At 42.2% G+C, this 26,967-nt stretch overlaps 1 protein-coding gene across 5 annotated transcripts in view; it reads left to right on the plus strand.

Moving 5' to 3' along the window:
- vav2 (vav 2 guanine nucleotide exchange factor) overlaps window positions 1-26,967 on the plus strand; it is a 226,292-nt gene that overhangs the window by 46,047 nt on the left and 153,278 nt on the right. For all 5 annotated transcript variants that reach the window (XM_078270776.1, XM_078270775.1, XM_078270774.1 and 2 more), the window contains exon 2: window positions 19,002-19,118. In XM_078270776.1, the coding sequence (XP_078126902.1) occupies window positions 19,002-19,118 (117 nt within the window). The remainder of the gene's footprint in view (window positions 1-19,001; window positions 19,119-26,967) is intronic.

A 26,967-nucleotide genomic window follows, 5' to 3' on the forward strand; every position in this document is an offset into this window, starting at 1 on the left:
ACTTTTTTTCCAGATTAGTTTTTAGGGGTTTTATTGCCATTATCATAGCTTGAGGACATGAAAGGGGGAGAGAGGGGTTGACACGCAGCTGAAAAGACTGCAGGTCGGATTCGAACCAGGGCCGCTGCCAAGGAGCCTACGTGGGGGGCACAGTCTACCAGAGTGAGCCCGAGATCACCCCGGCACTCTGTAGGTTAACTGTTTCAGTTCAGACGGACATTGTGTCAAATTAACACAACCTCGGCTCTGGAGTCATCTCAATGAAGCAACTCTGGACTCCTGAATCACAGGTCTTCAGTACAGTATGGTGATCGGCTATTGGTCTCTTATACCCCCGACATCCCTTCCTCTCCTTCCTCTTCCAAAACAAGCTGGCAATCGCATAATAAAATGATTGTTGCTGTGATAACATTCCAGAGTTGTACCTTGTAGTTACATGATCCGTTTTTATAACGCTGACAAGGTGAACTACAATGGTTTTTCTTCCCCTGCAACTTCGGATCCTGATCCATGTTACTCCTTTTTAAATAATTATTACAATAATTAAAATGCTTTTTATTTGCACTCAGAGGCATTGTGCCCATTGTGTCAGGGGACATGTCACACTTTTTTTTCTTTTTTTTTTTTACCCCAAAATGCTCATGTTCTGCCTAGGTTTGGGCATCGTTTGGAATTTAACAATTCTGATTCCAATTCCGATTCTTCCTTTCGATTCCGATTCTTTGAGGGGTGGAGTTGAAACGGGTCACATGCCTATTTTCACAAATAAGAGGAACGTTTTATTTTGAGTCAATGGTGGTTTGCAGTTTTACTGCTTTTTCAATGTAAAATAAAGCCAGACTAGAGCGCCGCTTACTGTGCTCCAAGGCTGCAACGCAACAAGTGCCTGGCCGCTACGGAAACCAAAAGTTGCGCATGTTAAATTGCGAAGTGGTGATCGGATTTGAAACCAAATCCTCCAAACGATTCCAATAAAGAAACGATTCTACTGGAATCGTACATTTTGAAATGATTCAAAGTAGGAATCGGTTGTCGATGCCCAATCCTAGTTCCGACATGACTTTTTCTTTGTTTGTGTATGTCAGGGTGACTTCTGTGCTTGAGATGAAACCTTTTTCTGTGACCGGCAACAACACTGCAACAGGACCTGTTTTACTGTAAACTGTAGCGTTGAAGGTCTTCTTGAGTGGGTTGAGGCTTAACATATGGCCACAAATTGGTTTTAGCTTCGTTTTAGGTATTTTGCATGCGAAGAAGGGGGCTTGAACATGGGTCTTATCTAACCTTGGTGCCGCCCTGCTGACCGTAGCCACAGGTTGATGTCAGTGTATAATAAACATGACCTTAAATTTTTGCCGCCGCAGATTACAAACATTGCTTCATTTGGCCTCCTACCTCGTTCAGCTTTAATGAAGAGGACTGAAGTTCTAGCATGCGCGACGGTGGCGTGTGTTGCGTGACCGTTTCACCCTTTGGAAGGAGATGTGTTGGATTCTGCTGACGGCGATATCTCCAGCTGTAGCGACACAACAGCTAACGCGACCGGCGGCAGCGCGGACGTAATGAAACTGCGTGCGGCGCTATTTGATCTTGTCGCGGAAGTGACGCAGGAAGTAACGAAATCCGAACACAGGCGGTCAGCTGGAGACGCATGATAGACAAAGGTGTGAACGACGATGTGCCTCAGCTGTCCACTTGTGTTCGGATCACAGAAACGCATTTTAAAACCAAACGGGGCCTTAGAGACGGACAGATTTTCTCCTCCTCTTCCACCTCTGCCATTGCGTGCACTTTGGTCCATCCTTCTTCTCCGGTTTCTCCTCAGCCTTCCCTCTTACCCAGACGCATCATCTCTCCGCAGTGTCTGACAGTAAAAGCCGACACACTTTAGTGGTTTTCAAAAATGAATACATGAAATTCCCATATGGCTGTTAGTCTGGATAGCACGATATGGAAGCCTTTTAGAAAAGCTGGTGAGCCTGTAACTCTGGGCTTACAGAAACGCCTCCAGGACCCTCGTCATGACAGCTGATCTGGTGATTAATGACTGTCCTTGAGGGTGTCTTGTTTGTGATATGATTTACCAAACCTACCGTACATTAGCTAAACTCGCCATGGGATGCATGTTAATTAATTACAGATGGACTGTTTTCAGTTGAGTTGATTGCTTCACCTTGCTCCCAGTTTATAGTAGCAGGTTTATCCGTGCTGTGTGGGGAATGTAAGGTCTTTATGGCAGCGCTGTTTACTGCTGGCAATTTCTCTAGGTCTGCGGGGAACATTTACATCACAGTACAGAGATGTATCTATCCCTAGGCCTATTTCTCCATCTCTGCCTGCTTTTAGTACATTTCAGAAAATATATTTGGCTAATACCTGGACCTCTTAAATCCCCCGGACAGGCTTAGATGATAAGTGCCTACAAGGGAAGTGTGGATACACAGACGGATCAATAAAAGTTTAGGGCAGGGTAGTACTTCCCAGTGAGTTCCTTGATTCATGCCGGATCATCCTTTGATGCTGCAAACCAAAGCTGCACACCATCATCTAATAGGAGTAAACTCCTCCTATTAAAGCATCTGTTAAAATGATAAGGCTCTAATTTTTAAAATGACTGCTATCTGTTTGCTTAGGTCACCCCACTCTCGGTTGGTTCTGAAGCTGTCCACTCTGTTATTCAGCAGCTTAGCTGATGCCCCTCCCTCAAACTCACTCTACTTTTTTGGCCATCTGCTTTGAAATTAATGGGCATGTTGGAAAGTAGGCTAAATCCAGAGTGACAGCTTTTTCTCGCTCCTATTTTTAAAGATGTGCTGCAGGCAGTGTCCAACTGCGTGGGAGATGGGAGAAGAGGGAGCTGGCTTATCAAGCTGCTTCTGCCTCTTTGATTTTTTCACCTCTGCCCCCGGTATGCTCCTGAAACCATAGCTCATAGCATCACTTTAGCTGTTAATGATTGGCTGTGTTGCTCTTTCGCTGATCCTCCATGTTGTATTGCTCTTCGGAGACAGAGCCTTTAGTGTTGTCCTAGAAATGCTACAACCCTGGACATAATGTAAAAAAGACTCCTGAAACACCACCTGTTTACCACAGCCTACAACTTCTAATTCTGTAAAGTGTCCTTGGGGTTCTTGAAAGGCGCTATATAAATACAGGTTATTATTATTATTATTATTATATATATATATAGCACTTATCTATTCTTCGCAACCATTTAAAGCACTTTACACTACAGGCACCACACACACACACACACACACACACACACACACACAGGTGGTTGAGGCTACCATACGAGCCACCTGCTCAACAGATTCAGAACATTCACACACCGATGGCACACATCGAGAGCAATCAGTATCTTGCCCAGTGACTGAACCCAGACCTTCCGATTGGTAGACATTGGGACAATCCCACTCTACCCCTCCCGAGCCACAGCCACCCCAAGCTTAGCAATCCTGAAGAAGCTTGCCTGAGAAAAATACATTCTGGGGAAATAAACCCCCCATTATAGATAGTTATGAGCAGGTTTGTTTGTGGATATTGAGGCTTAAGTTTTATATGACTGGCTCGTAAATTTCATCTGGACTTATAATTTCTACGCAGAAAATAGCGATTATTTGACTTTTTCATTTGCCTCTCCTATTAAAGTTATGTGAGCATAAATATTCCTCTGTGGTCTTGTAATGTGCAGTGAACAGAAAAAAGGGATTCCTGATATATATTTAGATGTTGAATGTTTTAATAGCATTTCATGTGAAGCATGCCCGGCTGATACAGTATGTGACACATCTGTTGAATATCTAAATACCGTACACTTCTCCTCGGGTTTATATTTGAGGTATAAGAAAAGGATGTTGGAGGGGTTGCGGATTGGTGGGGGACTTTACACATATATTTTGGGATTGCCCAATGATTTTAGATTTTTGGAAGAATATCCAAAAGGAAATCAAACATGTTTTGGGTATTGACTTTAATTTAGATCCAGCATTGTACATACTGGGTATAGTTCCAGATCATGTCGCAGATAGGAACTTGACTTCCTTACTGAGAATTCTGCTTTTAATAGCAAAGAAAACAATTACAGCTTCTTGGTTGAAACCACAGCCGTACCAGTGTAACGGAATGGAGAGAACGGGTGAAAAGTGTGTTCATCGTGGAAAAAAAATCACAGCGAGGTTGCAGCTCAAGACAGACAAGTTTGATCAAAGATGGTTACCAGTAATACAGATAATGTCACTTTAGTCACCTCTTATTTATTTATTTTTCTTCCACTTAAGTTGTATTTTTACACCTATTGCAGTACAGTTGACAGTAAAGGTATGTACTCATTGCTACATTTTGCTCATGTTCCCTCCTTTTAAGAAGGACGGAATATTTGAAGATAGGAGGTGAGGGCGTGATTATATGTTAGAACTGAAACTGTACAAGTGTCTCCTAATGTGTGTTCCTAATGTATGTGTTGTGTGTATGTATGTTCGAAATAAAAAAGTAAGTTAAAAAAAAACAAAAAAACAGCTTCTTTGGATTTCTTTGCACTGCTGCCATGTTGCGGATTTCAGATATTGCATGTGGGCTTGAACCGCTAATTCTAGAACAGGCACGGTGTTACATCTGAAAGGCATAAGCAGCTACATATGGGCACTCTAGCTCTCCCACACACACACACACACACACACACATACTCTTTCCATGCTTGGGGGCTCTGATCTTTCCAAAGGTTTCCTCCTGTGGCCTGTGTGCCAGACTGTCTGAAGAGCTGTGGAGGGGCTGGCGTCGCCTCGCCTGCTGGATGAAAAAGACAGTAACATTTGCTTTCTGTGGCAACAAGCCTCTCCTCTCCTCCATTCCTCCCCTCCTGCCTCCATCTCCCGACCTCGCCTCCCTCTCCTCTCCTCTCCTCTCGAGGAGGATTACTGACAGGAACTGGACGTTTGATCCTGCCTTGCTCTCCACCGCCGCTATATCCATCTGACAAGGCTCTTTGTATCTCTTTTTCTTTCAGACTTCTCTCTGTGTGTCTCACTCTGACTGTCTTTAAAAGAAGATAAGAGTTAAGCCCTTTTGCTGGCTCCTATTTGATGTCTCAGATTTAGCCGTAGTCTACCTGGGCACAGACAGGACAGCTGGTTCACAGACATGTGAGAAGTTAATTCAATTTCACCAGGACTGGTGCAGAGAAGATCAGAGAGACAGGTGTGGGTAATTTATGACCGTTTCCTCTGATAACATAGAAGGAGCAATGTTAATGGATAATTACCTGTCATGAAGATGAGAGTTTTTCACAACCAACACTCCCTCTTCATCTTTATATAATGCTCCTCAATACACAAAAAAACATACACATCACCTTCCCACGCCTCCTCCACTGCTTTCTTTTTCTTTCCACAATGCTGTTATCTGAATAGTGATTAATTGTGAGGGACAGCGCCAACAAGCTTTCCAATGTAATTTGCAGGGGAAGTATAAACATACATAATGTTGTTGACTACAGAGGGTGACAATGGCCAAAGAAAGTCATGACAATGTGATGCAATGTGACAGCATTCACTGTCCCTTAAGCTGTCATGCTAAAGTGTAAACGTAGTTGCTTCATTTTGGCCACAGTTGACGTGTTTGAGTCGAGGGAAGCCACCCAAAAATACACCCCCTCAATGCAGGCCCTAATTACTGGGTCGCAAACCGCTCTGGAAAGACCAGCTAACTGTGACTCATCTGTACTGACACAGGTGTCTCAGCACTTTTTAGTGCACAAAAGTGTCTGAATAACCAGCTCACAAATACTGTTAAGTAGTCCCTTAGATTGATGCTATTCATTCGTTATATATTTTCTATATCTATAATCTGATAAAATAGACTTTATTGAAGGAACTACAAGTATGTTATTAAATAAAAAATATACAGGTGCAGGTTAGAGAGCAATGTTTTTTTCATTTTTCTACCAAAACATTTTTTTTCGGACCAAAAAAAAAGTTTTGAAACCGAGAATGTACGAGAACTGCGTAAATAAAATAGTCTAAAATAGAATTTTTAAATTGAAATTTTGATTGTAAAAAGGAAGTATCTTATCAAAGAATAAGTAACTATGATTACAAACTAATTGACCATGGAGTGGATCATCAATTGGATCCTTGGTTACTTAATTCCTAATTGCCATTTTGCTGTAAAAAACAAACAAACAAAAAAAAAACATTATAGGTTAATTAGACAGCTTAAGCAGATGAGCAGAAGATGAAAATATGAAACGTAACCCGGTTGCGTTGCTCAGATCTTTTTTTTCCGTCTTGTGCACTGATCTGTTAGGCCCAACAGCCAATCAGAAAGCCGATTCAGCGTGCTCAGTCAGCTCAACGGCTGCAGAGTAGGGTCAACTACAACCAAAAGTAGGGTCCAGGTTGAAAAAAAAAAAAAAAGAAGTTACCCTTTAACGGGCACCTTCCAGCCAATCAAAAACTATTTTCCTTGGTCATTGAATGAAAGAAATCAGTCTACACTGGATACGATAGAACCATACGGGTGTCGTACAAATCTGCAACTGTCACCAATATTTAAGTGTTCTGTGCAAATAGGATATTATCAGATGATGATCACACTATCAGTGTGTGCAAAAATGATTGTTGATTATCCCAGTGTGTTCGACTTTCAGGCAGCTTCACATGAAATCAAACTGTACAGCACATTTACAAGTGCATTGCTGTGGTTTCATGTTGCATTCACTCTGGTTGAGTGCCCATTGGAAAGCTCTCCAATGTCCACTGAGTGGATTTAAACTGCATCTTACAGTATCCACCCCGTCCAATCACTTAATCTGTAAATTGGCCGATTGCTGTATTGTGTGTCGCAGCAAGGCCGTGTGATGATTGAATGATTGTTTATCCAAGCTGTGGGTGTGATGATTAAAGCGGGCTAAGCTCAGCATCAGAGCCAGTTGGGTAATTAACAGGCTGCTCTCCATGTTAATGGCATTAGTCACCTTGGAGATAATCGTAGCCACGGAGTGCATAGAGCAGCAGCCCCCTTGTGCACCAGATAGCTTCCGTAAAACAAAGGATCGACAAACATCCGGCACTAGCACTGCTTTCAGGTTTTGGCCTTTTGACTATCTACTCTAATATTCTCGGATGACATTTCAAAGTGTACTTTCTTTGTTTGCTTCTGTGAAAACACAAGGTACCAGTGGTGGGAGATATAATCGGATCCTATCTTTTTCTTTTTATTATCGGTTAACCTTTTGATGATTTTCTCGATTGCTGGTTTCGCCTATGAAATGTAAGAAAATTATTTTTCTGAATTAATATTTCGGTACTTTCCCTCTGTATTAACAACAAAAAAAAAGAATTATAGGTGTAAAAATAATTCCAAACCTATTTATCCTATTTACTTTGAACATTTTGTAATTTATTTAGAAAATTTTACACGCCACACAAAATAAAACTCCCTCTCCCCTCCCAAACCCGTCCCTACCAACTATGTAAAGATTAATTTCTTACACTGCGCTGTGTCTTTTATTCTTTTATTTATAGCTTATTCTATTTTAAAGGTGCTCTAAGCGATGTCACGTTTTTTAGGCTACAACATTTTTTGTCACATACAGCAAACATCTCACTCTCCGCTAGCTGCCTGTCTACACACTGTAAAAAAAAAAAAAAAAAACGCGGTCTCCGTAGACAGCCCAGGCTCCACAAACGGCAACAAAAACAAACTGTGCCAACCTGCACCACGAAACATAACAAACAGTGTTCCAGCCAATAACCGACAAGAAGGATTTGGGGGTGGGGGTTGGGGGGGGGGGTTAGTGCACGTGCACATGAAGGGGGGTGTGGGGAGTGGAGGAGAGAGAAGCGTGAAGAGGGAAGTTAGCTAGATGAGAGCTGTCCTAGACAACGACAAGGAGCTAGCCTCCGTTTTGTTTGACAATACTTTGAACGTCGGCAAGAAGTGACGTAGCTTAGAGCACCTTTTAAGCTGTTTTTTATTTTAAACTGCTCTTTACTGTTTTATGAAGCGTTGCCTTGCCCTACAACCTTAGCCTGTCAGTCAGTCAACAGGGCATAGTGAACACTGTGGTCTAATCTGCGACCGATTCCGCCTCGTCGTTCTATACGCTGTCAGCGTGGAGTTTTGAAAAGTGTAACCACACTTGCAACCGCTTTACCGGCATTGCCGTGACTCACTGTGACTTAAACAAAGTAGACGTTGTTTCGCACCACACCTCTGTGTGTGTGCGTGTGCGTGTGTGTGTGAGTGAAGTACTTGTGCCCATTCGTAGTTGTTAGTGAAGGCACATTCAGTGAAGTAACATAATAATCAATACATGTGCAAATGACACTGAGGGAGAATCGTCGTTGATAACTTCCATTGTATAATTTTGCCATATAGAGAAACATAAAAGAAGTCAGTTTGGTGGCGTAGCCAGAAATTCATACTAAGTGTATTGTTGTCACAAAGATGAAATTCATTATATTCATATTGTTTTTTTTCCCCGAAGTAATTCTCAATGTACTTGAGACAAGATAATTTGGTTTGGAGTCACATCAGTTTTTTAGATTAAGCCATGCAAGATAAATTAGTAAGTGCTAAGTGTGAAAATGTTTCTGTAACTGCTGTGTCAAACAAATAATATACATGTGTACTGTTCAGATTTCAATTCCTCATTAGTTCTTTGGCCATGTGTGTGTATCAGCCCCGAGGTCACATAGCTCTGCCAAAGATTATTTAAAACTGTGAGACATAATGGGCTGTCAATGTGGCCATGCTCAGTACAGTTAGGAGCTTTATCTAAGTCATGTTTACCTTATGTGTGTGATATTAGTGTTTGTTTTGTGTGGGGGACAAAAAAGTGAAAGGCAACGTATCTCTTGGGGGATCTAAATCAATGCAATGAGCCTTAAGTTGTGAGGGAAACTCGCTGGGGAAAAAGATAGATGCAGTCTTCCTCTTCCTGGTCTGATGTCATAAATTACCTGGCCATCGATCCATGGGTGTCTGGGATTCTCGGCGGGCCTTCTTCTCACATTCATCAAGCCTGGCGTCTGCAGCTAAGCCTGAGTAGAAATGGCTCAAACACACACTAGTCCTCTGAGTCTCGGCAGCACGGCTTGTTGCTTGGATACAACACAGAGTCATATTTACTTGAAGAATGGTTAGAACCTGGAGGACTCCATTATGCACAGAGGTGTTTTTGCATCTTGGTCTGTTAGATTTGATTTTATATTGTCTGAACGCTTTTCAGACCTACAGTAAGCGGGGTTAAAAGGGGTTTAAATGAGAGTCGCGGTGAGGGAAAAAAAAAAGAAAGCATTCTCTCTGCCTTAAGAATGATAAGGCTTGAGACTGCCCCAGCAACAATCTAGGAATGAAACACAGGCAGGCCTCCAGGCCATCTACGCGGATGAAAGTAATATTTATTGCATGCTGTTGGAGAACCAGCTCCCTTTATTTGAAAGTGCAAATGGAGATAAAGCCGGTCATGCAAAGGTGAAGCCTCTCTTGCACAAAACAAAAAACACCAAAGACAAAAGTAGAAATCTAAGTAGAAATCTTGCGTGTAGTTTTTACCACTTCTGAAAACAAAACTTCATGAATTAGTACTGGTCCACAGAGAAAGGAGAGAAAAACACACATGAAAGGTCAGATGAAATTGAAAGCACAGGTCAGGTAGAATTAGGTTAGATAATAGTGAAAGTGCTTTTTGTCTTTTCTGCTGCTCTTTCCTCTTCATCTCATCATCTGAGGCTCACTTGTTAACACACATTTCCCTAGACCAGATCAACACGACTGAGCTTAAGTGCACATACATTGTTCTGCTGTTTGCTGTGCATTTCCCTCAAGCTCATCTTTTATCATTTAACCATGACGACGAACGCCCCCTAACCTAAACCAAGTATTCATTTTAACACGTTTGGAAGACTAGTTGAATTAGTTTTGTTTAGGATTAGTCGAATGAATAAACTAATTCCTATCATGATAAACTAGTCAATACTCAAGTACCTTCATATATTCAGGAGATACACTCATCCTGATCGCATTCACACAGTTACACATTCACACATGGAAGTTGCCCAGTCCAACCACAGTCTGATGAGCTGGCCACTGAGCTGCTTGGTCAAGGTTGGTCATGGGCACCTTTTAGTCGCAGTAAAGGCAAGCTCTGCTTTTCACTTTCCCCAACTGACGACCTTCCGTTCCCAAGCTCGCTTCTCTAACCCTTCTCTAATCCTTCGCCACCACTCCCCTGCAAATGATCTGGTGAGGTATTCCGAATGCCCTGTCAAAGTCCTCTGCACGCAGGAGAGGAAGTCAATGTGAACCTCTAAATTCTGGAGACATCTGACTCACTAATTGCTTTCTAAACAACGTACGGATTTGGTGTGCAAAGGCCCTTTACAAAGGCCCCCCCCTAACATTTCTACAGTCGTACTCTGTTATACTGTACATAGGCACAGAGGCGTTTTGAGCTAAATACTAATGTCGGCTGCCAAAAAAGTCAGGGAATCACTAAAGTCATCAGGATTCATCCTCTGGCGGCCATGAACGTCCACAGAACTCCATACCAATCCATCCAGTAGTTGTTGAGATATTTCAGCGTAGACTAAAGGGGTGGACTGATCGACTGATTGACAGACCGACATTGTGATCCATAAAGCCACGCATTGCTAAAAACTCTTTATATATATATATATATATATATATATATATATACAAACAATATCTAATGAAAGGATTAAAATCATAGATGATAGTGTGTAAATATATATGTATATGCACTATTGGTTGGCATTTTAAAGCAACACTAGAGCACTTTTCCCACTTCGGTCTCCCTACATGTTGGAAGCGAAATTGTCCATTAATTACATTATGCAAGTTTGCCAGATCAGGTAGCGGATCTGAGGTTTGAATGAGACATTAATGGACAATTCCTCTTCCAACGTGTAGGGAGACCGAAGCGGGTAAAGTGCTCTAGTGTTCCTTAAAAGCAAGCACCCCCTCAAGTCCTAGCCCCTTCTCCACTCTCTCTCTGCTATCCACGAGAGCAGATTCTTTGTTCCTTGCCTCGGCCGTTTCCGCTTCAGCAGAGAGAGGAAAGAGCAGTACCTTGAAGACATATCGCTTCTCTTCCTTTCCACCATTCTGTTTCACTCTCTCCCACACAAAAGCTTCCCCCCCCCCTTCCTTTTTAGTTAGCTTCAGGTTCTCTGCTTCTCTATTCTCACGAACGAGCTAACATGTGTCTCCATGTGGCGAGCGTGTTACAGACGGCATGTTACAGGAGTTCAAATAATGCTTTCTTCCTCATGCTGTGGGCTTCTCATCTCAGGGTTGCCCTACATGCAATTAGAGGGTGTGGTTGTGTTTCTACCAGTAGCCAGTGTAAAGGTGAAGGTGGACTTGATTTAATTATGTCGCCGTGCTCGACAGTCATGGTAACTTTCTCCCTCCAGAGTCTGTGCTCTGAGCTGAATTATCTTCTTTTGTAACGGAGATTAACCTCACTTAAAAACCGTACTTAGCCTATTTAACTTCCATATTTGAGCCACGTAGTCGTCGCCAGCGAAGCAGTTCTGCCTCGCCATTTTTTAAAACTGTGGTCAATCCACGCCTGCTTACAGGCTTTCAGGGGTAATAGGATAAGATTAATACATTTGCATACTATTGCAATGCATTATTCATGCTGCGTCGTCTTCTCTAATTTGCACGGGCAGGGCCTTTCTCCTCACTGACTTTAACATCTGGGTGACCTGGAAGTGGAAGAGCCCCAGCGCTCATTAAACCCCTCTGGGCGACGCCCGGCACATGCCACCTAAACATTTACTGACCTCGTACAGAGGGGCGTGCGTGGGCATACACTTCCAAAATACAAATGTTAAATAAACTCCAGTATATATTCAACACAACAAATTATTCAATTATTATTTTATTTTTCCAATCCCCCCCCAGAAAAGCACTCCATAAGCTTACTTCTCTAAGTTCTAGGTTATAGCTGGAGGTAACTCCAATTTTATTTGAGCTTTCAGCTCTGTCCACTGCCGTGCATTGTATCCAGATTATCTTTATGACGGTGCATATTTTTTGATGACAGCAATGACCGAAGTGAGGAGTCTATAATTTATCAATATGACGTGCATATTATTGTACGGTAACTTAAGCCCTAGAAGTCTGTGAAGGTAGACTGCTCGCATCCTGCGGGCAGAAGATGTTTTTGGAGAGTGGATTTTTTTTTTTTTACTGTTAAACAAATGCAAGCTTTTTAAGCTGAATGAGATTACTACCTATTACCAGGCTAGTATAATGGACATGTGCTTCACTGTGGAGCCCAGCGATGTGGATTAGGTTTATTTGAAAAGGTTGAGTGCTGATCACTGCCAAGCATAAATCTCTCCTTACCAGGAAGCAATCAACACCCCAGCTGCGGGTTCATTAACCAAACTCGAAGTTTACGGGATCCATCATCACCTCTACCTGGCATGTGTGTGTTTGCGTGTGTGTGTGTGTGTGTGTGTGTTTGCGTGTGTGTGTGTGTGTGTGTGTGTGTGTGTTTGCGTGTGTGTGTGTGTGTGTGTGTGTTTGCGTGTGTGTGTGTGTGTGTGTACATTTGTGTAGGTATGTGTTCGGAAACAGCTCAGCCAGCCTTTTCTTGTGGTCACGTGAGCTTGCTGTTGCTGCTTTCTCACCTGCTGAGAGCTCCCTTCCTGTTGTTCTGAAGGTGAGGAATGATTCAGTGCCCGAGACACAGCGCGCGCGTGCGTGTGTGTGTGTGTGTGTGTGTGTGTGTGTGTGTGTGATATGTGCGTGCGTATTTGTCTGCCTCACAGTTGCTAGATAGGCATCAGTCTCTTTTATTGACACCAGTTCTCTGACTGGCTGTCTGAGTATCAGATCATCTATCTGACTCACCTCAGTGTGCTGGTTATAAACGCTCCTCTCCTCTCCTCTCCTCCCCTCTCCTTTCCTATCCTCCCCTCCCCTCCCCTCCCCTCTCCTATCCTATCCTCCCCTCTCCTCTCCTCTCAATAACATAGCTTAGACCTTAATGTTTTAAATCTCTCAGATTTAATTTCCAAATCATCCTTTTTATTGATTCCTTTATAGCACCCAGACACACAAAGCATGTTTTATTATTAAACGTTTTATTTTCCTTTGCCCCCAAATTGCCTAGAGAAGTCATTTCAAAATGAGAGCAACTTTTGTTTTCTTTCTTCAAGCTAAGCAAGTTTACTTTCTCCGGAGTCCTAAACAGCAGACTGCTCTTCATTGATTTCCTCTGCTGGAGCTGAAGATGCATTCCTTGTTTGGGTTATGAGTCTAAAATGATGCGGAAAGATGACCTATTTTATACACTAAAGAAATCTGAAATGGTCTTTGGTCATGGACAGGCAAGTCATATTTCTGTACCTGTATCTGTTGCTTGACATTCTCATCTCACTAATTATTTCTCTTCTTCTTCAAAGCACCTATAAGGGGGACGTTACGTTTCTCGTAGGACTGAGAGAATGACTCTGAAATTGACAACAACGATGCTCTTTTTCTTTTGATGACTTAATACATTTTATTAAATTAGAACTAACAGCTTATTTCCCAAGATAATGAACGCGTTATCTCTACCGTGGGAAATAAGATGAGCCCGAGCCAAGTACATGATGTGTATCTGCAACTGTATCTGCAAGCCTTAGTAGTCGTGATCGTGTTTGGGCAAGCTGAATTGTTCTGTTTTGTTTGCCCGGCTTTCTGCATTTCTTTGTTTGTCTCATGATTCACCTGGCGGTAGCAGGGTTAGACATAGCAGGCAGACTTCAGGGATGACTGATACAGCATTACCTGCATGGCTTCCAAGATAGAAAACACTTTTTTCCTGCTCTCCCTTGCTACTGAAGCTGCTTTTTTTGTCTTTCTGTTAACACTATGTGTCCTCACTTGTTTTAGCTTATTGGATGTGTTAGAAAACATTTACACATAGAATATAATGCATTTTATGTATTCTTATACTTCGGAAACTGTGGTTTCACTGATGTCTGTGTTCATCATGTCACTATGCCACCAGACACAAAGCACACAACACGCATTCTTTTCTTATTATTTTGTGTTTCATTTACATTGTGTGTGTGAATCGATAGCAGAAAATTGATCCAGGAAACATGCTCTGGTTACTGGTACTACAGTAGTTTCTCAGTCTTACCTGCAGCTTCCTTCTCTTTTGCTCTTTCTCTCCCATGGGTTGTGTTCTCCCTTGTTCCCCCCCCCCCCTTTCCTGACACCAAAGAGCTTCAGTTTTAGCAAAACAACCCACCTTTTTCTCTTCCTCCTCATCCATCTCCCCACACTTTTCCTGCACCCCATTTCTAATTTATTTCCCCCCAGATATGAGCATGTAGGAGTGTGTGCAGATAAGGGGCCACCCTCCCAGAGGAATAATGCATTCCCTGTGTGATGTGGCGTAGTGATATGGTTGAAGGGCTTGTCAGGGATGTGACGGGTCTTTGTTACCTGACTCTTTCCTCTTTGCTGCTCTTCTCTCCCCTGCTTCCTTCCTTCCTTCCTCTGCACTCCCTTCTGTCCTCTGGAGCCGTTGCTCCAGTGGCGCACACAAGCCACCTTGTAAAAAAATCTACTGCCGTACTACAGCGGAGACCACCTAAAGTACCTGTAGCAGTGTCTCTCTCTCTCTCTATATATATATCTTTAACTCCCTCGTATCTCCCTCCCTTTTTCCTCATCTTTTTTCTATCTCATCCTGACCTTCTCTTTTCGTCTTTTCCCACGCTGAAGGGACGTTTTATAATTTGTAAAAAGCTAGATTCACTTCACATATTCACAGGGTTGGATCTGATGAATACTGCACTTGCTGCTGGCACCAAAAGCCTTGAGAAGCCCAATTTTAGCAGCTAGCCAAAATAAGTGAGCCATGACCAGTGAGGCTGACACAGTGGTAGCTTCATAGGTAAACACTTCTACACACAGGCATTCATACAGCATGAGTCCATATGTGTTTTTTTTTCTTTCTAGTCTGCGTGGGAAGATGTATCTATTCAACACTTGGTCTGTATTTAACTTCTGTTCAGCAGTCTTTTGCTATATGTGTCACAGGTGAAGAAAAATATTGTGTTGCAGACTTCTTAGAGAGTCTTAGGCGATAGGTGCACAAAAAAAGAACCAATAATGTTTTCTCAAAAAGGGAACAAACACCTGCACGCTCTCTTCTGTTGCAATCAACTTTTATTGCAATGTTTTAGTCGTAAAAAAGCACATGTGATGTTAAGTTTCTTTTTGTTGATTGAAACAGCATTTGCAAGGTTCTGGTGGAATCGATTAAAACAGTATTATAGTAATGATCCAATCTGCAATCCTGAAAATGAAAAGTCTAATCTGTTGCAGTTACAAAAACAAAAACAAAAAGCCAGATGAATTGAGATGTTCTTACTAATCTGCAACTTTTGACTGTTTTCATATTCTGTTAACATATGGATAATTTTATAATTAGTTATTCAGTCTATAAAATGGCAGAACATGGTGACAAATGCTCATCGCAGAGTTCCTGGAGACCAAGGTGGTGTCTGATATGAATAGCAGAAAATTCACCAGCTAATGTTTGCCATTTTTACTTGAAACAAATCCATAATGTGGTGGTTTACGATCCTCAAAATCCACCATTCAATTTGACATTTGATTTTAAAATCATGATTTGATTCAATTTTGGATTCAATTGTTTTTTCTCCCAGCAGTTCCGGCAATGCCACAATAAGATCCACTAGATGGTAGAAAGACTTTGCAACAACAGCATGATTTTCTCAGAGTTTACAAGGTGCTGTTGAATGCACCATGAGTTTAACAAGGTGCACCTGTACACACCATGAAGTCCTTTCAGAGCCCACAGGCTTTACCACTCGTTTGTTTACATAACTCGGGTGGCCGTGGTGTTTGGAAAAGCGCTGCTGCAACGTTACCCTGTGTCTTTAGCTGCATGCTACCTATTGGTAAACTATGCTGTGTGTTGTTGTTTTTTTCTTCGGACGTGCGCAAGTAGGCGGAGGCGGGGAGACTAAAAAAATACTGTGACACCCCTAATTATTACATATCCACTGTCAGTGGACTAATAAAATTGCCTAATTGTTCAAGCAATTGCTTGACATAAAATAATGTGGATTGTGCTAAGGGCAGCATCCGCCTAAGGAGATGACTGTAGCCTGTTTATTCCATAGACTGTATATTATTAGTCTATGGTTTATTCCCAGGTGCACTCACACTCTCCACTCCACAAGAAATGGTGTATTTTATTCATCAAGATCATAGCAATCCTGCCTGCCCCTATCCCGGCTCTCTTATCAGCAAACATACATTAGAATGTCAGACAAATCTTCTCCCTCCTGATCCATATCTGCGGAGCCTCTCTCTCTCTCTCTCTCTTGCGCTCTCGCTCTCTCTCTCTCGTCTACAAACCACTCCAGCAAATGTTACCTTTTCATATCTGGGCTGGGAAAATAAGCTTTCCCCCCACTGCACATGAGGATCTGCAGACACGATAACCTTCGCCGCCAAACTGCAAATGTCACTTTGGCTAGCAAACCAATCGCATTTCTTGTCACTGACCAGCGCGTCTCTCTTATTGGGGTTCACAGTCCCACCACATGACACTGGGACTGAGCAGATGTGCACACATGAATGATAATGAGTCAGCAGGGCTCTCAGGTGTGGCCAGGAGAGGCTGACTGAAATGCCACAAAATACCAGCAAACCATATCAGATGAATCTGTGCTTTGTATCTCAACATTTACTGGAGTGGTAACAATGGCTTGATTTTTGCAGTGTTTTTTTTATTATTAAGCTAATTAGTACAGTTGGCTGATACGGATGATGTCTCACTTGGTCAATTGTAGCAACAGGAAACACTACAGTTCAATCACTACAGTAATCAAGCGGCAGTCTAAGGTTTAAATGAGTGAATAAGAAAGTGGATCAGCTGCTGGGTTTCCTCCGGCGTCCCTGTGTGATACAGGACAGTGTAAAGCACGGATCGATGTCTCCAAAGCAGCTAATGGAGTTTAGTTAACACTGTAGACATGCATGGAGTCCATTCAAGGTAGAGAAATGCGGGACTGTTGTGCAAATAGGCAATGTAGCTAACGTTAACGTTAACTTTAGCGTTAGCATAGCAAGCTAGCGATTTTTTTTAAACGTTTCAATTACAAATATGGTTGCAATGTATATGTACAGGACTGTGTAGAGCACAAAACAAGACCGTCGTAATTTTTAAATCAATTCTTTAAGCCGAAAATACTTACATTTATGGATCTCTCTGGTCGACCGGGCAACCATGTTCCTTGTTGCGCAATTAATCTGGGTCCCTTGCTGTTCAAGTAAGCTTGCGTTCTTACTTGGCGTTAAGGGGTATATAGCCCTTCCCCTTAGCCCTACCCCTCGACCAAAATGAGTATTGGGACAGCACTTACTCTAACGGGAGCGCCCAAAACTAAGAGGTAGGGGTAAGGGGTAGGGGTAAGATAGAGAAATGAGACGTAGCCTAACATTACCCAAATGTAAAGTTTGACTTGCAGGGCTGCTTGTTGTTTTTACGAGCCGGGTTTTCCCTACCATTATAAGGCTTAGGCGCAGCACCCAAGCCGTTTTGGGTACCACCCAAGCCAAATGAATGTAAAATCAATGTGAGCATCAAACCTAATTTAATGACTTTTCTCAGATTTGATGATTGTAGTTGGACCCCAGTAGACTTGTTGAGCAAGTTTTGTCTTCACGCTTTTTGGGTGTTCTTTATTTATTATTTGCTTTAGCTTTTCTAACATTTAAGACACAGATATGGTAATAATAATGTTCCAAAATGATATGCATATGCTTTTTTTTTTTTTTTTTTTTTAAATGTCACATTTTTTTTAGGGAGGGCCAAATACATGCACCTAAGTCGTGCATGTCTGAGCAGCATCTGGATTTACATGCTAGGTAATGTGTTCTTCACACACATGGAGATGGGAGGCAGTTATGCTTATTAATATTTCAATACTCCTGTGCAGTTGTTGGTCTGTTCCCCAGCCCTCAAGGTTTATCTGTGGGATGGCTTATTTTAGGGACTGGGGGCCGTCAATATTCAAGAGTATTTATTATGCAGTTTATTATGAGTATTCTTAGCTGCTGGGGGGCTCCCTATAAGCTCCACCATTCAAGTTGGAACTTGCTTTATTTCCATGACTGGATAGTAGCCATTGTTAAAAAAAGCCCATACCAATCTGCAAAGTATCTCTACTTATTGCAGATGTGTTCCGATACTATTTTTTCCTTCCCGATACAGATTCCAATACCTTAACTTGCGTTTTGGCCGATACTGAGTAACAATCCGATACCAGTGCGTTACATTTTTCTTTCTTTTATTATTATTATTATTAATTAACAGCTGGACACTGCTAACACTGTATGGATGTGTTATGATTGCTATCATTGTTGTATGGCCTGGCTCAAACCCTTTGTAAAACATGAACAAAAACCTACAGAGATTGAATGCCATAGAACACATACAACACTATACTTATTAAAGACATTTCTAGGGACACATGGTTGTTGTTTGTCAGAGTTGTGGCTTGCAACCTTACGGTGTGAGGTCAGTGTCTCAACAGGCCACCTTTGCCCCGCGGCAGGCTTGTCTGAGGACGCCTCACTCTGATGTCAGGAGACAGGTTCCTCTTGTGGCTCTACTTATCTGGATTAGAGAGGCAGCCCATCAGCCTGCCCACCTTCTCGGGCTGAATAATCGCACATAAACCACGAGCGGCTAAAATGAAGAGCCTGCCAATCATCAACCAGGAAATTAAATATTTCTACAAACGCTGTTGCATTGATAGGGGATATTAAACAGACTGGTGGAACATGTTTCTTAGACCAAATATTGTGCTTGTTTCATTTTGCTTACAGCTGTTCACTGTCACTGGAATTGTGCATGTAAGATTCCGTTTCAGCGTGCGTTTATGTTTTTTTGTTGTTGTTGTCTTTCCCCTCTTTTGTAGTTCCTGTGTTTGAAGAACATCCGGACATTTCTCAAGGTGTGCCACGACAAGTTTGGCCTGCGCAACAGCGAGCTGTTTGACCCGTTTGATCTCTTCGATGTCAGGGACTTTGGCAAGGTGAGTTTGATGATCTACTTTTTCCGCCTCCAAATCGCTCTGCACTTAAACTGACAGTGTGATCTGCTCAAAAATGATGCTGCCCACAGGCTCCATTCTAAATACAGAGTGCCCTTAGAGACATGACGCTGCTGATGTCCCTAATACAATTTCCAGCAGGAGTGATGTCCTTCTGTTGTCAGATGACAAGCTAAGAATGTGCTGTATGGTGTTTGTACGGTTAGATGGGCTGATGTACTGGTGTGTGTGTGTGTGTGTGTGTGTGTGTGTGGTGGAGGACTACAGGCATGCGTGCGTTCATCTACAGTTAAGCACATCATGGCCCTGTGATATGCTGGGATCTAAAGATAGTTCAAAGTCAAATCTGTCAGTTACATTAACTTCAAAGCGGAGCCAAGAGCTCAGATGAGATAGTGGAACACTTCAGGGTCGCCAATGTCATCTCTTACTGAGTAGAGTTTAACTCAACTCTGCTTTTTTAGCAGTCTGCTGCTAGAATGAAGTGTGGGTGTGTGTGTGTTGGCTCAGCAGTCAAGGTGGCTGACTCACTTGCACATCATATTGGTTTTATGGAGCGTTTTTATAGGGGTATTTAAGTGGAGTTTTGTATTTATTAAATAGGTAATCATGAGCCCACTGCCCGCAAGGTCCGTTCCCCCCTTCTTTCTGGGGGAGGTCAGGGACTTCTGGGAATCTGAGTGAGTGCTCTTGGGGCACAGACATCCGGACGGGGATCGGAGTTAGGGCTGGGGTACCGAACTTCGATACTTTTAGGTACCGGCCGAATTGCCTCCATAGTATCGAGTATCGAAAAATGCCTCGTCATTAAATACCAAAAGGAGTACATCTCATCAGCGTCAGTGAGCCAATAAGCATGCAGCAAGCTTCTACCAAGATCTAATAATGCTTGTCTAACATTACATGCGGCATGGAGGACAAACATGGCTCACATGTGCATGCTACTGTATTTTGAGAGGCCTGACTACAGTGTGCTTCACATAGGTGTACAGGAGCTGAAAAAGATAATGCTGTATCTAGAGCTGTACCAATTCCAAATGTTGCTGCACAATTAATTGTCTCAGAAATAATTGCGATCAACAATATAATTGTCTCTTTCAGTCAAATTATTTATTCATGTATTACTTTTTCACACAAATTACAGTTTTGAATGAATTCCAGGATACATCTTTTGGTTTTATCTCAGTTATGTGACCCAGATAATGTAATAACACAGGTTCACAGCCTAGGAAGTAAACCACGCCTCTTTATTATCATAAAAACATTTGTCTAACTGTATCCCCCCATGTCATTTTTTGTTGCTATGAACGTGTATAAGGTCAAGTGGCAGGTGGGTCAAGTGGGGCAGCATGGTGGTCCAATGGTTAGCACTGTGTCCTCACAGCAAGAAGGTTCTGGGTTCAAAACCAGGTCGTTCCGGGCCTTTCTGAGTGGAGTTTGTATGTTCTCCCCATGTTTGCCTGGGTTTCCTCTGGGTGCCCTCGGTTTCCCCACCATCAAAAACATGTACTAGGTTCTCCAGTCAGTGCCCTTGATCAAGGCACTGGCTCAGATCTGGAGTTGGTCCCCGGGCGCTGTGATTATTGGCTGCCCACTGCTCCCTTGAGGGATGGGTTAAATGCAGAGAATAAATTTCGCTACGTGTATGTGACAATAAAGTACCTTTACCTTTAAGTGCAAACGACTGACAATTTAAATAATAACAAAAAAATTTAGTCCGACCAATAATCTTATATAATTACAATTTAAACATCTAAACTAAATCAACAATTACCAGTCATACGCCTTAAGACTTTAGCTAATGTTAGCAATCAATTGTGGTTAAACAAAGAAACTGTGATTATGTAAAAACATGTACCGTAATGTTGTAATTTATTTTTGTTAAAATGGATTTTGAGTAAATTTGCATCGAAAAAAAGTATCGTTCAGGAACCGGTGTTGAATTCATGGTCTCTGCACCATTATCTAACCAAATTAGTTTTTACTGATACCCAGCCCTAATGGGAGTAGAACTGCTGCTCTTTTGCATTGAAAGCTGGTTTAGTATCTGCTCAGGGTGCCTGGCAGTTTGCAGATTATCTGTATCGTCGTTTTATTTGCCTGAAAAACGATAAAGTTAATTATTAAAAAGTGCGCTACTTTGGTTCCGTTACAGCTCTGTGTCTGTCCCTCTGCTTCGGTTTCACTCACCCACTGAGTCTGACTTAATGTCCTGCCCACCACACTATCTGACTCTTTTACTGTGTATTATGTTGAAAGTTTCTAATTTATTAAATGATTGCTCAAAGCATTTAAACTAAGTTTTGTGTTGGAGTTTATAACATTTTGACTTATAGATTTTCATTTTCACTGCAAATGCATATCGGTTCCAAATATCGGTTTTATTAAATACTAATAATGGGTATCGGCCTTAAAAAACAAACAAACAGGGTTTATTCCTACTGAGCATTTTCCTACCAGTGTGCTATGACTGACCCAGAAAACTTAGCTTATTTCCAGGCTAGTAGGTAGGCTGTTAAAACAAGCAGCTGAGTTAGTATTAGGATATTAAATATATAGACCCTTTGCAAACACGTGACCACGACCACGTGACGACGCCATGACGGACGGCGGAAGCACAGGCTAAACAGTAGTAGACGAGCAGAAAGTTTCATAGTTTAAATCAGTTTGAAATACATAACACTAAATAAACTGTATTTATGGCTTCTTCTGTTGAACAACAAGTTGTTGTGCCGTTATCGGTCGAGGTAGGGCATCTGGTAGGTGCTCACAAAGAGCAGTATTTGGAGAAGTTGGAGATAGCAGGATTGGATACCGACCCTTAATTAACCTGTTAGCAGGAACAGCTGGTTAGCACGGCAGCTAGCTGGTTGAGGATAATTTTATTTATCACTCATTTAAAACAGAAAGGCAATACATACACATGATTGTGTTGGTGAGGATTACTCTGCATGCTTGTGTTGGTGAGGATTACTCTGCAGATTGTGAATGTGAGAACACAAACACGAACGAAAACTTACGAGTTTAGCTTGCCGTCCGTCTACAGCATAGCTCTTCCGCCGTCCGTCATGGCGTTCATAGTTTGCGCGAGTGGAGCGTGACGTCACGTGCAAAGGGTCTATAGATGAGAACAGCTGTGTCTGGTCTGGTGCGGTGGGAATCTTAATACTGTAGCTTTTCGGCTGATTGAAGGAACATGTAGAATTTGTACACTAGCGGTCTAGATTACTCTGGTAGAGGTGAGATCATCTGAATAAACTGCATTGCATCTCGCTGTGATCGATTACAAAGAGGGTGTATTTTGCGCAAAGTAATCCGCTTATTTATCTGATATATCTAATTCAGCATATCCCCTCTTCCCCCGCCTTGGGCTGAGAAGAGGGGCCAGAGAAAAGATGAGAGCGAAGAGAAAGGAGACAAGGACTCATTTGGCAGTTTGTAGATAAACCACACGACGATGTCTGAGAGTCAATGAGCAGTGAACGGTATTAAAATCCAACAGCGGTCAGAATCAATCACACAGGCCCTCCATATGTCAATTTGGAAATTGCTTTTGTATGGTCGCAGCGGCAGCGGACTTGTCTCACCATCGATTTTCCATTAAGGCCAAACATCACATTATAATATATTGAATCGAGCAGGTCCCTACTAATGTGGCATACATTTAAATAGTGAGAATGCCTCATCATCTGAAGATAAAAGGAGACAGTTTTATTCCTGCAGTTAGTCTCTTTACTTCTTTTCTTTTTGCAGCTCATCACTGGGATGTGCTCTTTCCTCTTTTGTTACCTTGGCACAAAAGTTTCATTGTGTGCACATCCGATTGCAAACAAAAGGAATTCTAACTTCCATCGCACACACCGTAGTGCAGCGTTCATCGATTCTTTCCATATCATTCCTTTATGTCCTTTGTTACACCACCTAAAAATGGAAACGCTTGCAAAACAATTGACATTTTGTTGGATAGTGAACCGGGTTTGGCATGTTGTGATGAAAGGATGGACTCTTTCAGAACGACAGCTATCTAAAAAACCCTCATAGCACATATATACAGAGCAGAGTTTTGTTTCTATGAGCTGCTAAAATAAATCTATTGATAGAACTTTTAGATAGAAGTTTTAATATCTACATGGTAATTCTTTTCAGTTCTGGTTGGCTACTCTGTTTTTTTGTCTTAAAGTGCACATATTATGCTTTTGGGCTTTTCCCCTTTCCTTTATTGTACAGGTGCTGGTCATATAATTAGAATATCATGAAAAAGTTGATTTATTTCAGTAATTCCATTCAAAAAGTGAAACTTGTATAATGCATACATTCATTCCACACAGACTGATATATTTCAAGTGTTTGTTTCTTTTAATTTTGATGATTAGAACTGACAACTAATGGAAACTCCAAATTCAGTATCTCAGAAAATTAGAATATTGTGACAAGGTTGAATATTGAAGACACCTGGTGCCACACTCTAATCAGCTAATTAACTCAAAAACACCTGCAAAGGCCTTTAAATGGTCTCTCAGTCTAGTTCTGTAGGCTACACAATCATGGGGAAGACTGCTGACTTGACAGCTGTCCAAAAGACGACCATTGACACCTTGCACAAGGAGGGCAAGACACAAAAGGTCATTGCTTAAGAGGCTGGCTGTTCACAGAGCTCTGTGTCCAAGCACATTAATAGAGAGGCGAAGGGAAGGAAAAGATGTGGTAGAAAAAAGTGTACAAGCAATAGGGATAACCGGATAACCCTGGAGAGGATTATGAAACAAAACCCATTCAAAAATGTGGGGGAGATTCACAAAGAGTGGACTGCAGCTGGAGTCAGTGCTTCAAGAACCACCATGCACAGACGTATGCAAGACATGGGTTTCAGCTGTCGCATTCCTTGTGTCAAGCCACTCCTGAACAAGACAGCGCCAGAAGCGTCTCGCCTGGGCTAAAGACAAAAAGGACTGGACTGCTGCTGAGTGGCCCAAAGTTATGTTCTCTGATGAAAGTACATTTTGCATTTCCTTTGGAAATCAAGGTCCCAGAGTCTGGAGGAAGAGAGGAGAGCCACAGAATCCACGTTGCTTGAAGTCCAGTGTAAAGTTTCCACAGTCAGTGATGGTTTGGGGTGCCATGTCATCTGCTGGTGTTGGTCCCCTGTGTTTTCTGAGGTCCAGGGTCAACGCAGCCGTCTACCAGGAAGTTTTAGAGCACTTCATGCTTCCTGCTGCTGACCAACTTTATGGAGATGCAGATTTCATTTTCCAACAGGACTTGGCACCTGCACACAGTGCCAAAGCTACCAGTACCTGGTTTAAGGACCATGGTATCCCTGTTCTTAATTGGCCAGCAAACTCGCCTGACCTTAACCCTATAGAAAATCTATGGGGTATTGTGAAGAGGAAGATGTGATACGCCAGACCCAACAATGCAGAAGAGCTGAAGGCCACTATCAGAGCAACCTGGGCTCTCCTAACACCTGAGCAGTGCCACAGACTGATCGACTCCATGCCACGCCGCATTGCTGCAGTAATTCAGGCAAAAGGAGCCCCAACTAAGTATTGAGTGCTGTACATGCTCATACTTTTCATGTTCATACTTCTCAGTTGGCCAACATTTCTAAAAATCCTTTTTTTGTATTGGTCTTAAGTAATATTCTAATTTTCGGAGATACTGAATTTGGGGTTTTCACTAGTTGTCAGTTATAATCATCACAATTAAAACACTTTTACAATTAAACACTTGAAATATATCAGTCTGTGTGGAATGAATGTATACATGAATTACTGAAATAAATCAACTTTTTCATGATATTCTAAGTATATGACGAACACCTGTATTATATATCTTTTTGTGCATGTTATAGGTTTACAAAGTGAAAAAGCCCAAAGTCCACCCCAAAGGGACTTACCATCTCCAACAGAAAACACTGGAGAGTGGTGCAGTCATAGACTGCAGTCACATTGGATGCAACTGGTGTGATCCATCCCTCTGATGCTGACAGTGCTTTCAGCAATTTAAAATGAAATAACATAGCAATTATGCATAATGTATGCGTGTTATTATCCAATTTGTCCCCGTTATGAGGTGAAGTATGAACACCAGCGTTGTTTCTTTTAAATGTTACCTTTTTGTAAAGAAGAAGAAGACAAAGAAAGAGAATAAAGGGAGGAGAGATTTCTTAGTGAATGGAAAGGTGGAACTCTGTGTGTGTTCCTGGTGGCACTCCTTTTGAAAACAAATGGGCTGTTTGCAACGATAGAGCCAAAACTGTAGATTTTAAATCTCCTCTGGAAGAGTGGATTTACAACAGAGGGCTTTGGGGAGAGGAGGTAAAATGGAGGGTTTTGATAGCAGCTGCCTCTATAAACATTAATCAGCCCCTATCCACCTTTCATACCTCTACGGTGGCTGCCAGGGGCCACAGAGTTCATCTCCCCTGGCCTCTGACCGCCATCTCTCCCTCTAATGATGCCTTTTTCTTGGGTCACATGCAAATGGAGACTGGGGCCAACTGGGCCCAATGCTAAAAAAAAACAACCTTCCCCTACCCCTTTCCAGTGGGGCTAGTGTTGAAACAGATGGAGCACATGCCCTGCTCGATGCCCTCTACTGATTTTTATTTTCATTACCCAACTCATTTCAACCGGGGATACCCTACATGAGCAAGGGCTCCCTTGTTGCCTTCTCTTTACGCAGGAGGAGAAAGTAGCCGTCTGGTTTCACATATCACCACACTTCGCCTCTTTGCCCCGTAATCCATCCCCCATCATTAGAAATTCATTATGACATCATTAAACCAATGAAATACAGCTTATTACAGTAGACCCCAGAGAAGGCTTTTATTTAAACGCCTCCCTCCATCCGAAACCCAGCCGCCTCGTTTCCTTTTTCTCCCGACCTATTTTTAATTAGCCACCAAAGGAACATTGCTGTCATTTAAATGAACATGGCAATCAGTTTATTTGGCTGTTGCCATGATTAGCATAATTAGCCCGCACCTGTTAACCATCTATCAACAGTTTGGTAATTTTCCGTCTGTGACTGGAGAGCGGCGGAGGAAGGAAGCTTTCTGATAGATTTGCCGTCTTCATTAAAGGGGAACGTTTATTTGAAAGGCAGACAGTGTTGCTCACATCGGTTTCTCTCTCATCTAAACAGCCTTGGAGTCATGACTGACTGACTGACTTGGGAAGTGTCACAGCCAAGTCATGCCCATTGACTTGATAGTACAGCGCCAAGGTGAATGGATTTCATTTGTGGGCTGTATTTGAATGGAAATTAGTCCCTCAATGTGAGCTCATTGTTTATATGAAAAAGCGGTCACTTGGTGGGTAGCTGAAGTGACAGCAGGCCACTTTACAGCTAAATATTTATAAAAAAAGAAATTGATTTTTTTTTCTTTAGCTAAGTGAGGGACTTCATGTTCTTTGGATGAAACCAGGTATTTTATTGCAAGATATCTCAGAAATGTGGTCTGCATCACAGCCTATGATCAGTTTACTTAACGTTGAATACATCGAGAGCACCGTGAAACAGATGGAGAGTTGTAATGTGAAGGAAACACACCAATCCCCTGAGTTAATTTTTACCAACTGCTCCCTTTTCAGCCGCTTTTCTTTCCTCCTCACTTCCCCCATCCATCTCTTCCGCTTCCTCACTGTCCGCCTCTCCCCACTCATTCATCTCACACCCACTCCCGGTGTGACTATGTTGTGATAAGACTAAGCCAGGGGCAGGCGAGCCACCATTGTGTCAGGACGGTGTGCTTGCCATTGGTAGGCAGTATTTGATTACCCTCTCTGCCTCTCTGAATCCCGCGCACATTGAACTCTGCTCCTTTCAT

This window comes from Sander vitreus, chromosome 16, assembly GCF_031162955.1.
Source record: "Sander vitreus isolate 19-12246 chromosome 16, sanVit1, whole genome shotgun sequence".
Taxonomy (NCBI): Eukaryota; Metazoa; Chordata; class Actinopteri; order Perciformes; family Percidae; genus Sander; species Sander vitreus.